The sequence below is a fragment of the Gavialis gangeticus genome, unplaced genomic scaffold, assembly GCF_001723915.1.
Source record: "Gavialis gangeticus isolate Ggan-Ray unplaced genomic scaffold, GavGan_comp1, whole genome shotgun sequence".
Lineage (NCBI taxonomy): Eukaryota > Metazoa > Chordata > Crocodylia > Gavialidae > Gavialis > Gavialis gangeticus.
Window position 1 is genome coordinate 58,033,802 of NW_017729024.1, and position 12,466 is coordinate 58,046,267.

Below are 12,466 nucleotides of genomic sequence, written 5' to 3' on the forward strand. Positions count from 1 at the left end.
GAAGCTGAAAATAAAGTAACTTTAACAGGGAACGGGAGGCAGACTGGATCAACGATGAACAGGTTCATACCCCAGAAAAGGTACTGCTTGAGATTTTGGAGGTGCAGGTGGAGCATCACACCAGCCTGATTGCTTTCTTGAACTGAAAGATGTGGGAATTGACTTACTAGAATGGAGAATGGTATAAGAATGTTTGGAAGAAACATGCATAGAAACGTGGGAGGGAGGAATTAAGAGCGATACAGTTCATAGGATAGGAAAAGTCAAGAGAAAGAGTGATTATACTTTGAGTGTACATGGATTTACTAGAGGCAGAAGATATAGAAACTTAGATGGAATAGTACATCCCAAAGGGTCATGTCGGTAGAGAAAATAAGGGACAAATGGTATCTGGACAGGGTCTAAGAGGGCATGTATAGTGTTACAAGCAGATGAGTGGAGCCCAAGTGGGGTGCTGCACCTCCCATCAGTGATCCAGATTGGGACACACTGGGGTCTTATAATGTACCATGGGCAAATAAAACTGTGCAACAAATCTGGACCTATGGGGCATCTGTCTGTACACTGCCCCCCTCAGTGTGCTACAGCTATGAAGGGATGGGGCATAGAGCAGCAGAGTGCCAGGAATCCCCAAAATGTACTATTTGTAAGGGAGAGGGACACTTGCATCACAGATGCCCCAAAGTCTTTGAAAGTCTAGTCAGACCCCCTGAAGAAGAGCAAAACCCAGAGAGGGAGAGTACAGAGGTGGTGTTGGATACTGAGGTAGAAATGGTGGAAGAAACCCTGCAGGAGGATGAAACAGAGGAGGGCAGTAACATTTCTGCGATTGAGGCAGTGCAGGAGCTGAAGATGGAATGGAAAGGAAAGCAGGAACAGAAAATAGCTCAGACATGGAGATGGAGGTTAGGAAGAAATGGAGATGGAGCAAGAGAAAGAACCAGAGAGACAGGTTGGGAAAAAAAAGAAAACGCAGGGGCTGAAGACCAGGAAGAAGCCTGATAATGAGGGAGGTGAGTTGGAGGAAGAACCAGACAGAAGTTTCCTGTTGCTAACACCTCTGGGCTCCAGACGAGTGGGGAAGTGGCAGGGAGGTGGGGACATGCAAGCCTTCCTAAATGCAAAAGTGATCCAGAAGCTTGCAAAAGTTACAGGAATGTGAGTAAGGGAGCAAAAGGAGTCTACCACCCCAAGAAGTAGCACAGATGAACCTTAAAGGGACAGGTGCACTCAGCTCAAAGCAAGCACAGATAAACCTTAAATAGACAGAAGGCCTCATTTTAAAACAAGCATAAATGTTATCAACAATTTTGCTTACATTGGGAGTATCTTAACAGGGAAAAGATGGGAACAGATCAAACCAGTGTGAACCAAGTAAGGGCAAACAATCTGCCTACAAGAATGTGGTATACCAGGGGAGATGGATTATAAGCACTTTGAGAAAAGCAGAGATGGGACCATCCTGGTGGTCAGGGATACATGAGAACAAGTGGTAGGGGTAGCAATATTATTCAAGAACCCAGAGCTAAATGCAAAGCAGGTAGAATGATACTATCAGCCAAGGTAAAAGAATCAGAAATTTTCCATGTTTATGCATCACTGGAGAGGGAGGGAAAGAATGCGTTGCTTAGAAAGTTAGCAGCTTACATGGTTGGAGGGAGACTGTGCATAATAGTGGATTACAACAGTATAATCAAAGTGGGTGACAGAACAGGGGAAGCAGAGCTTTACACACCTCATCCAGACGGTTAATAAATATAATAAAAAAAGAGTCACTAAGAGATGTGTGGGCAGGGGAGAAAGTTTTCACTAGAACAGACCCCAGCAGAAAGAAACAATCAAGAATTGACTTTGTGCTTGTATCAAAAGAAATAGAGATAAGGAAGAAAGAAACCATACATGTGGCTTTTAGCTATCACTGGATGCTGAAGGTAGAAATGAGTGTTGCTGAGAGTCCCATGAGACGGAAGGGACCATGGACATTAAGTGTGTGACTATTACAAGACAGAGAGATATGTCAAGCATATACGAGACAGTATGAGGGGTGGATATTTTAGGAGTACCAGCAAATGGTGGATGATGATGAAGAGGAGGATGGGAGAATTCTTCAGGGAGGAAGGCTGAAGATGCACAGGGGGAAAAAACAAAAGAGCTAAGACAGCTGCAAAGGAAGATGCAGGAGCTGCTACAGGAAACTGCAATAAGAAGACAGGTATGAAAAGAGATAGAAGAAAAAAGGTAAGAGTTAGAAACCTGGTTTAAAACAAAGACAAGAGAGAAAATGTTTTCAGCACAAGCACCCTGGATGGGAGAAAACAAAGAATGGTCCCAATACTTTTTGCTCAGAGTGAAAGTGGCAAAGGGAGAGCTTAAAGCAGTGCACAAAAGTGGCGGTGCCTGGGTGGAAAAGCAGGTGAAAGGGCTGGAGACAAGATTTTATGAAGAGCTATACCAGAAGAAGGAAACAGACAGCAAGATGATGACAGATTTCTTGGAAAAGACTAAAGAGAAAGTAGAGGAGGAGGAAGCAAAGAAGATGAAAGAAAAGATAAACTTAAAGGAAGTGGAGGAACATTTAAAAATCTTTAAAAGAGGGAAATCACCAGGAGCAAACAGACTGCCTATGAAATTTTACGAGAAGTTTTGGGCATGCATAGGGAATGATATAGTGGAAGTGTTCAAGGAAATAGCAGAAACAGGAGAGGCAGGGAAAGATTTTACAAGAAGCATTGTGATCTTACTCTTTAAGAAAGGGGAGAAGGAACTCTTGAAAAACTGCAGATCAATTATGTTCCTTAAAATGGACTATAAGTTAAGGGCTAAGATGCATTGAGGATGAGGAAAAACCTCCAGAAGATAATACATGAAGACCAAGTATGTACAGTCCTAGGCAAGAGGATCTCTGAAGTGATCAAAGTCATCAGAGATGCACTGTCCCACGTCCAAGAGAGGAAAACAACAGTTACAGCAAACCTAGACTTAGAAAAAGCATATGACGAAGTGGATCGTGACTGCATATTCAAACTGCTAAGAAAAAACAGGGTTCCCAGAGAAATGAATAGGCTGGATAAGGTTACTGTATAGAGAAGCAGAGTCAAGTCCAAATTAATGGGCACCTAAGCCGGGCCTTTAAAATCCATACAGGGATGAGACAAGGATGCCCCCTGTTACCAGTACTATTTGTGTAGCAAGGAACCGTCAGCACAAAGAATAAGAAAAGACAAGGTTGTAAATGGAGTAAAAATATCAGAAGGGGGTGAGGTAAAATGCCTACTATACACGTATAGACAAGGTCATTTGGGTAAACCAGATTTACCTGAAGAACCTTGTTTGCCCATGTCCTTAGACCAACACAGCTACAACCTACACCCCTTCTATAAATGGATGGCATAAATATAGTAGTTAGAGATAGACTTTCAATGGAAAGGATGTTAAAGCATACATCAGGGTACAGGGAAGTGATGGGGGCTAAACTAAATAGATACAAAGGCAAAATAATGGGAGTGGGGAACTGGAGGGACTTGGAGAAGTTGAGCCTTCAAAAAGGAGAGAGAGAAATCAGAGTGCTAGGAATCTCAATGGATGCCGAAGGGAAGGTAATACGGCGTGGAAAAAGGTGACGGCAAAGCTATAGCAAATACACTGTTCTTTGCCAGAAAAGTGGCAGCATTTAAGGCTATGCTACTGCTGATTATTCTATATATGGGAATTGTATTCCCACTGACATGACGGCAGATAGCAAAAGTACAGAGGGAAACATGCATGTTCTTCTGAAATGCCAGAAGAGAAATCTGAACTGCATGAAGCAAGAGAGATGGGGGCTCCTGGACTTGTGATTGTTCATCTATGTGAAATTTGCAGGCGAGATATACAAAGCGTTAGTAATGGAGGGAGAGGGGAAAGCAGTGTATACCTCTTGATTTCACACAGCTACAATTTTGAGGAAACAGGGAGTAAGAAAGACCTCTCTGAAGAGACCATGGGCATGGCAACTGCCAATTCATTACATCAGGATGGAAGGTTTCATGCAGAGGTATAAAACAGGAAAGGTAGGGCTGGAGGTCCTGAAGGATCATAAAAAACTGATGATAGCAATAAGGGAGAGAGACAGTATGGCACTGGAGGGAAACTTCACAGGATAAGTGAAGAAGGTGTGGGGAGCAGTGGCAGGTGAAAAGGGGAACATGCTTACCTACCATGGGTTGTAAGAAATATCTTGCCAGTGAGAGAAGTACAACACAGATGGGACTTGACAAGCTCATCAAGGTGCCCAAGAGAGAGGTGTGGGGAAGAAGAAATGGTGGGATGTGTTTTGGGAGTGTACATAGTCATTTGAGCCTAGTTTTTCATTTGAGCCCAGTTTTTCTCCTGCCCAGGCAGGGGGTTGGACTTGAAGATCTACAAGGTCCCTTCCGACCCTACTTCTATGATACGCAAAGGGGGTGTGGGAAAGGGTCCGCCACTTTGAGCGTCTCCAAAATAAGCCTGTTTTTAGGACAGGAAATGGTACTATAGGGATTCGCACCAAAGGAACTGGAGGAAATGTTATTAAGGATTTTATTAGCATGTGTTAAAATTAGTTTATGGCAAGTAAGAAACCTCTGGTTGTTTAGGGGTTGGCTTTCACTGAGAGTGCCTGAAGCTGCGGCTGCATGAACTGAAATACTACATTGATCTGGACAAGGAAGAGATTGGAGAGGAAGAGGTGGAGAAGAAGTGCAGGAAAATGGACTGGGCACACTTGTTTCACTAAAGCAGCAGAGGGGTGTGATGGGAGGGTTAGAGAGTTTCAGGTGGTTACTGAAGTAACAGTTCTTTCATGGGGTTTTGTATGAAGAAAAAAACAGTTCTGTAAGGGTTTGTTTTTTATGGGAAGTTGATGTATGTTGTTTAAGGGTTTAAAATATGTACCTGTATGTTTTTGATAGGTAGTTGTTTCTGTGCTATTATGTCTTGGTAAAACAAGGATGTTCAACATGTGTAGCTTTGTAAACGTAGTGATGTGTGCTTTTAATAAAAATTGTAAAAAAAGAAAAAGTTTTTCATCGGCATCTTTTGGCTAAGATCAAGAATTTTGGCATCAAGGGGAGGGTGTCAAGGCTGGCTCTGGCCCTTCTGCTGTCAACCTGGTATTGTAGTGCCTCCAGGCCTGGTGCCAGTTCCCTCTTTGGCGAGCAACTGCCCATTTTGGTTTTTTTGTTGTAAGGGCCACTCATACATATACACACAAAAAAAGAAGGTTCCCATCAGCATGTTTGCCCAACGTGAGCCATGCTCAGTGTTGGCTGCATTTAATCAACTTCACAGATCTTTTCTATAACTGAGCACATGCTGCTTTGGCAGCAGTTTAATGATCAACAATGTATTTAATAAAATTTCATTATATGCAAATATAGGATCCTTCTCCCATTCTGACTGTGGAAGAACCTCATCTTGTATTCAAGTAAATACAGTAGCTATTTATAGAACCACTAAGGCACTCATCTAAAACTAGAGCAGATAATATGCATTTAGAATGGATACTAACCCCAATGGTCAAAATTAAGTCTATACTAGAGTGGCTTACTGATACAGGAATACCAGCCTTCTAAAGCACTCCTAGAATGGATACAGATGTGCTTTGTACCCATAACGTAAAATTGCACTGCACCCCTAGCAAAGCAAGCAATACTGGTACTTGTTCAAGCAAACTACGCTTTTGCAACCACTTTTGCAGGGCCTCTGCTAGATAAAACTTTTGACCAGAGGATGAGAAGGTACAGCAGCTGCAGTTTTTAGCCTCAGAAATCCCATATGCAGAAACATATATATTGGTACAGCTTGTTTTGGTCAGGGATCATGTGCAGGATGGTGGTTTTACTGACACAAAGCACAGTGCTTCTTTTGCTGAAGCAATAAGTTACTGCCAAGTTAGCTTTCATTTACCGCGGGGCAAGAGCCTACATACAGGCACATACAGTTCCTGCTTTCATTTACTTTATGGTAACCCATTTGTGTGTTAGCCAAGGGTCTATCAGGACTGAAAAATACAAGCCCCATTGATGGCCTTCCTCTACTGTACTGCAAAGCACTGTTGAATCTACTATTTATTTTTATTACTGTGGAAAGAGGGCAAGATGCAGCAGAAATGATCAGCTCTGAGCACGCCACACTTACACTCTTAGCCTTTTCCAAGTACTTTTTGTATCGCTCCTCCATTTGCTTCATTTCTTCCTCTTTTTTCCGCAATGCTTCCTGTAATTCTTCAATTTTGAGTGCTGCACATAGAGGTGGAAAAACCCCACATTTCAGAAAAAACACATTATGGATACACATACTTTAATACTGTGCGTTTCACATGATATTTAATCCCATAGTTAGTGTTTATTTTTTCAGTTTAGAAAAGCCCCAGTCAGGACAGAAAAATATTCTGATGCAGCAGATACAATCAATAGCTCAGGTACACATGTGGGGAGAAAGGAGTCTACTCAATTCCCCTGTAATAAAACCATTTAATCAATGGAGCTTAATGTTTCAGAAGCTGGGGAGGGGAAGCAGGGGGCAGATGCTTTCGACATAGCTGCACCACAGGTCATCACTTCCAGTATGGGAAGGAGGGTGGCTGTTACATGTCAGAGACAGAGGAAGGAGAGAGGCAGGGAGGGCTTCAAAAGGGATCACCATAATGGCGCAGGCCAAGGAAGGGGACATGCCAGGCTGAGTTGCTTGCCACTGATCCCCTGTGCTGTAGATTGGATCCAGTCAATCCAGAGGCTGGATCTGGCCCACAGGCTGTAGGTTAAGCACCGTGTTAAAAAAAATTAGCTTGTAGACCAGTGATTCTCAACCCAGCTGGGGGCCACTGCTGCCACCACCACATGATACTGCCCTGTGTGCCTCTTCAGGAGGCATGTTGGAGCCAAACTGAGAAGCAGATGCAGCAAAAATGATCACATGCTTACATTACATTACAGAGACAAGTGCAACATTTTCTGCTGCTGTTCTTCCTGGTTTGGCTCTGACAAGCCTCCTGAAAACAGAGGCACATGGGGCACTTTCACTCTGTAGGAGCAGCAGCCTGGAACTGAATGCTGTTGCAGTCAGGTAGAACTGCCCTGCACGCCTCTGTTTCCAGGAGGTATGTTGGGGCCAAACCAGAAAGAGGTGCAGCAGAAATGGGGCACATAGGCTTGCCTTTCTGCTGCAGCTGCTTTGCAGTTCAGCTCTGGAATGCTTCCTGAAAAAAATGGAGGTGTGCTGGGCAGTTCTATCTGCTCCATACACCTCAGTTTCCAGAAGACACTGTGCAGGGATACAACAAAATCGTAGAACCACCTGTAGAGACCAGTCTTTAGCAGCAACTAGTGTGTTGATTTTAGTTGAGCAGGAAAAGGAGGGTGAGCCAGTTAAAAATTAGGCTCTGTCCCTGCTCTATGCAGCCATAATTCTGGATACATATATATTTTCATTCTGTCTGTGAAAAATAAGGTACATATAATTTTCTGGAGCAGTTTTATATGAGAAAATATGGTAATAGCAATATACTATTTAGTCATTTATAAATGGGTTTTAGTGTATAGCTGTGACAATTAAAATGGCCTGATTGTCCAAAGCCACATTTTTTGACTAACCAAAAATAAAATACAATAATGCCTTTAAACATTTACACTCCATTAACTTAACAGTTATATGGATTTTTTTGTTAAAGACCCTCCCCTACATGCAAAAGTTTAAAAAAATGAAACAAAACATGAGTTCTGATGTAGGAAAACTCACAGCTGTTGTTATATCTTGGTTCTAAATCTTCAATAATAGCTCTTTTCTTCTGTAGTTCATTGTTAGCTTCATGGAGCTTTTCACTGTTGCAAATTACAAAAGCATACATTATTTTTCCAACACTCTTCTCCAGGTAAAATAAAAGTCAAGCAATGAGAAAATCCAGGTGCTACATTTCTGAGAGATTACAGCACAGCTTACTTTTGGCAATGAGGCATGACAGCAAATGACAAGTGGCTTCAATGTCCCAAGAATGGAAATGTTTAAAAAAAAAAACAGAAGAAAAGGAATTTCTATAGATGATCAGTTATAACATTAAAGAGCTCAATTAGCTGTCCATAACTCTACAATTATTTCATAATTTATAATCAATTGCACAAAGCATGCTTGAAATGAATGATTCAGATAGCTGTGATATTGAGGAAGACTGGCTTAAAACCCCCAAAGCGAACGAGGCCACACCTTTTGTAAGCCAGTTAAACAAGTGATCAGATCTTTAGATAACTATTGCCATTCGGAAAAGTGTAAAATCAACAGAAGTGCATAAATAGTAAAACAAAAGGGTCACACTCACTAAAATGTTATCTTTTATTCCATAATGTATACTAAAAAGTAAACAATATTTTTCAAATTAAAATGGTTCCTTCAGTGCAATATTAATTTTTCCTCTTGGTTTAAGTTTTATAAAAAAGTTTAAATCAGATTTCCTAAGGCCATAAACGGTCGTTTTTTTTACAACTGTTTTTCTTTGTCAAAGCGTTTCGGTAGGCGATGCAATTAATGCTTGAATAATGGACTCAAATATTCCTGGGCTGTTTGCATTTCTTTTCCTTATAGATCTTCCAAATACATTATCAAGTGTTTGCCTTACCACTATTGTTACTGGCTAAGCATTGCCTGCATACCAAAAGTAGTTATTTTTCTTTCATATGACAAACACAATATGGAAAAATTTGTATCACTTACAGGTGTTCTTCAAGTTTCTTTTTCAGAAGAATTGACTAAAACAGAAAGTTAAGTATTAGTGATTTCAACATGCTATTGAACTTCAAAAATCCTAGCAGTTATGCTCAAATATATTATATATACAGCAGTTCCACATTACAATTAATTACCTTTCCTTGACCAATAAACAGTCTTACTAAAAGCTGAAGGCTTTACAAGTATTTTTCTGTACTGAATCATTATGGAATAGGTCCATTAATTACAAATAAAACTTCTTTCCTCCCTCCCTTCCTTCTGCTATTATACAACAGTTTGCAAGTTAGACCCCAAGTAGTTTTTTTGAAATGTATAGATACTGCAGAAAAACTTGCTTAATTGGTTGTCTTACTAATACGTTAAAGTAATATCAGATAATGATCCAAGAAAATCCTAGTCTCATGGAAACTACAGCCAACCCCCGCTTAGTGCTCTTATTAGGTTCCTGAAAAAACCAGCATTAAGCCAAGCGAGCGTTAAGTGAAACCGAAAGTATTTGACAATCCAAGATGGTGACTGCAAGTGTTTAACGACCCAAGATGGCGACCACGGGTGTTAGAATGAAACTTGCTGAGCACTGAGTGGAACTAGGTATCAATTTAAAAATCAGCGTTATAGCAAAATAGCACTAAGCAAAACAGCGTTAAGCACGGTTTCCTGTAACGGGAATTTTGCCATTAAGGTTATTAGCACCAAGAATGTCTCCTGAACTTTTAGCTTTCTCTGTTTTCCCATCTTTACTATTTTACTACAGCTGCCGAAATATCTTGCACCTAAATCAGATCTGTAATTTTTAGTTTGTGATACTGTAACTTTATACATTGAAGCATTAATCAAAACCATAAATGCCAGTAAAGGGAAAATTATGTTAAGTAAATAGAAAGCCATACTCACAATAGCCTTCAGCAGAAACCCATGCCAAGAGACAGAGATGACATATTAGTACGAAGCAAAAACAGCAGCCAAGAAAAGAAACTATTTAGTAATTCATGAATATCAACAGTTAAAGCTATGCATTTTTTCAGACATGCACATTTTTCCTTCTCTGTTCTTATTAGTAGTTTCACTATCCTTTTCCTGGAGAATTAAAAAACTACACAAATTTTCCACACTACACTGAAGTATATCAAAGCTTTCCCACTTCCACACTAGAAACAAACCATATAAAAGCATAAAGAAGCAAATATATAAACCATCAAGCTAAACCAGAAATTCAAAGGGAGAGCAGCTGCTGTTTAAGAAAATATCATTTTAAAAGCAGATGCCATGTTAGTAACATAGAAACAATATGCAGACTTTTTTGGACTGAGATCAACATTTAAAAACATATGTATTTTTAGAGAATGACTCTGAACTGGCCCTCTCATGTCAGATTAATCTATACTACTAATTTCATTCTGAACGGATTATTAAATACAAGTAAAAAATGCAAGATATCTGGGCCAGACTGTCTTTCTGCTCTGTGTTTACCCAGCACCCAATTAAGATGCGGTCATGATTCATGACACAGGCTTCTAAGTGCTACTACAACAAAACTACAAAGCCAAATAAGGATCACTCTAACTCTTAGTAGGAGTCTGAGCACTTTAAAACACAATCTTTGTGCTTTTGTTCCCAAGATAAGTTCTCTATTTCAAAGTGGGATTTTCTTGTTACGATCTCTAAGCAGGAAGCACATTTTGGCCCTTGTCCTTTGGTAATGTGAACTGGCTTAACTTCACTGACTCCAATGGAGTTGCAACAATTCATGCCAGCTAAGGCTAAAATCTTGTGTGGGTTATGCCCTTTTGTCCCTGGAATTTTTCCAATTTGTTTTCTAGTGTCTGGAGGAATTATTATGGAAAATGAGCATTTAGCTAATTTTTAATCTTCTGTTACATATGTTGTTGTATATTACCATCTGGCAAAGAGGGTGTGGCTATCATAAGGTCTTTTAACCTGGGTGCCAAAGGGCTTGATCTACTCCCATTTATTTCACTGAGGAAGGATCAGATCATTAAGAGCAACTGGTCTCCTCAAACATCTTGGGACCAGAACTTTAAACCTGGATTCAAATCTAGGTACTCCACTCAGCACTCCGATTCAGTTAATATAAAAGTGATAAGTAACTGGCAAAGAGCTGATTTTGCTTGCAGGCAACCACTTTCCTTTTTCATTATTTATAATGCATCCAAGCTGTGAATGCTGCTTTAAAAACCACCTGCCCTCGAGAACACGTATTCTAATATACACAATAGAAAGGTATAAATGTAAGAACCGAGAGTTACAACTTACTAATGACAAAAGATAAAATGAAAGGTGCATTGTGCATTCTGTACATATGCTTTGTACTCTACTGCAGTCAAGCTGTTGTGGGCAGGGAACCCTAGCAGTTATACAACACAATTTAACTGCTCTAGACTGCTGCACCCCACCCCCATAGATGTATATATGCACCATGTAGAAACTTTGGGGACAGTGACAAATGCACCTGAGAAAAGCGGTTAACCAATTTATTCTCAATGCGTTAAAAAAGCCACTCAAAGAGCGCTGTCAACCTGAAAAATCACCTTTCCCCCTCAGAATATTGCATCTACTGTAGCTGCATGTAATCTCTGAAAGTGCTGAAACTGGCGAGGAGGAGAAAACTTATTTTCTCCATTAAAAAAAAAGTGAAGTTGACAGTATGTGCAAATGTTATAACTGGTTGCAAGTGGCCCTGCTCAAAACTCATATTCACAGTAGGAGAAATGTCCTAAATTAAAATGCAACTGTGAGCAGAGCCCCACAAACTAATTTGCTTCCTTTTCCCAGGTGGAAAACTGTTTTATTTCTTTATATGAAATTATTCTACAGTAATTACAAGTTTGCTTTAACTTACTGTCATTACACAAAAAAAGGTTTGTCCATTTTAAAGCAGTTGGTCACAAAATAACCACAAAAGAAACTCCACAAATATATTCAGGATTTTTTAAAGGCATTTAATATGCAACTCGTTTCTTCTACAAAAGAAACTAAGGGGGGGAAGAAATCCTTGGCAAAGCAGTTAACAGTTTAAAGACAGAAAAGAAAGAACAGGTTTTGGTCTTGAAACCCTCAAAACAGAAACATTTCCAGCTCCGCATCCAACTCCTCCATGGCTAGGGACAGACATTCAAAAAGCTAGAGCCTGAATTGATTCAACCTTTGCAGGTTAGTCTAACTTGCCTAGGCTGAACTGGTTTGTAACAGCACAGACATGGGCAGATGCCTGCAGTTGCTCAGGCCAGGTGCGGGGGTGCTGGAGTGTGCCCTCAGCTGCAGGGGAGCTGTGCTGGAGGGGTGAGGGGGGGCATGGTCAGTCCGGGCCCAACTGGCCAGAGAGGGGTTGAATTTCCCCCTCCCTGTCTCACTGGCAGGGACCGGAGCCAGGTCTGCTCACTGCTGCAGTAGTGAGGCAGAGGGGGCAGGGAGGGGGGTTATTCCACCCTCCCTCTGCTGTCTGGTGAAGGGGATAGGAGCAGGCTTATTCTGCCACTCTGTGGCGGTCAAGGCAGGCAGACCAAGCTGTGGTCCCCCAAGTGGGGGTAGAGGGAAAAATGACCCTCCTCCTTGCCTCCTCTGCCTCAGGGGCCATGCTGGCCTGCTGCTGCAGCAACAAGGGGGAAGCGCCCAGCAGACCCAGCTCAGGTTCCTGCCGGTGGGACAGGGAAGGGGGAATTAAACCCCTCTCTGGCCAGACATGGGACCCTGCCAGTCCTTACCTGGCTGG

The 12,466-nt window shown here is 41.2% G+C and overlaps 1 protein-coding gene across 2 annotated transcripts in view; it reads right to left on the bottom strand.

The window, feature by feature from the left end:
- HOOK3 (hook microtubule tethering protein 3) overlaps nt 1-12,466 on the bottom strand; it is a 132,073-nt gene that overhangs the window by 18,167 nt on the left and 101,440 nt on the right. The window contains exons 16-19 of one of the 2 annotated variants that reach the window (XM_019517127.1): nt 9,631-9,636; nt 8,722-8,756; nt 7,756-7,838; nt 6,157-6,257 (exon numbers count right to left, since the gene is read on the bottom strand). In XM_019517127.1, the coding sequence (XP_019372672.1) occupies nt 6,157-6,257; nt 7,756-7,838; nt 8,722-8,756; nt 9,631-9,636 (225 nt within the window). The remainder of the gene's footprint in view (nt 1-6,156; nt 6,258-7,755; nt 7,839-8,721; nt 8,757-9,630; nt 9,637-12,466) is intronic. The other variant, XM_019517128.1, reaches the window with a different exon arrangement.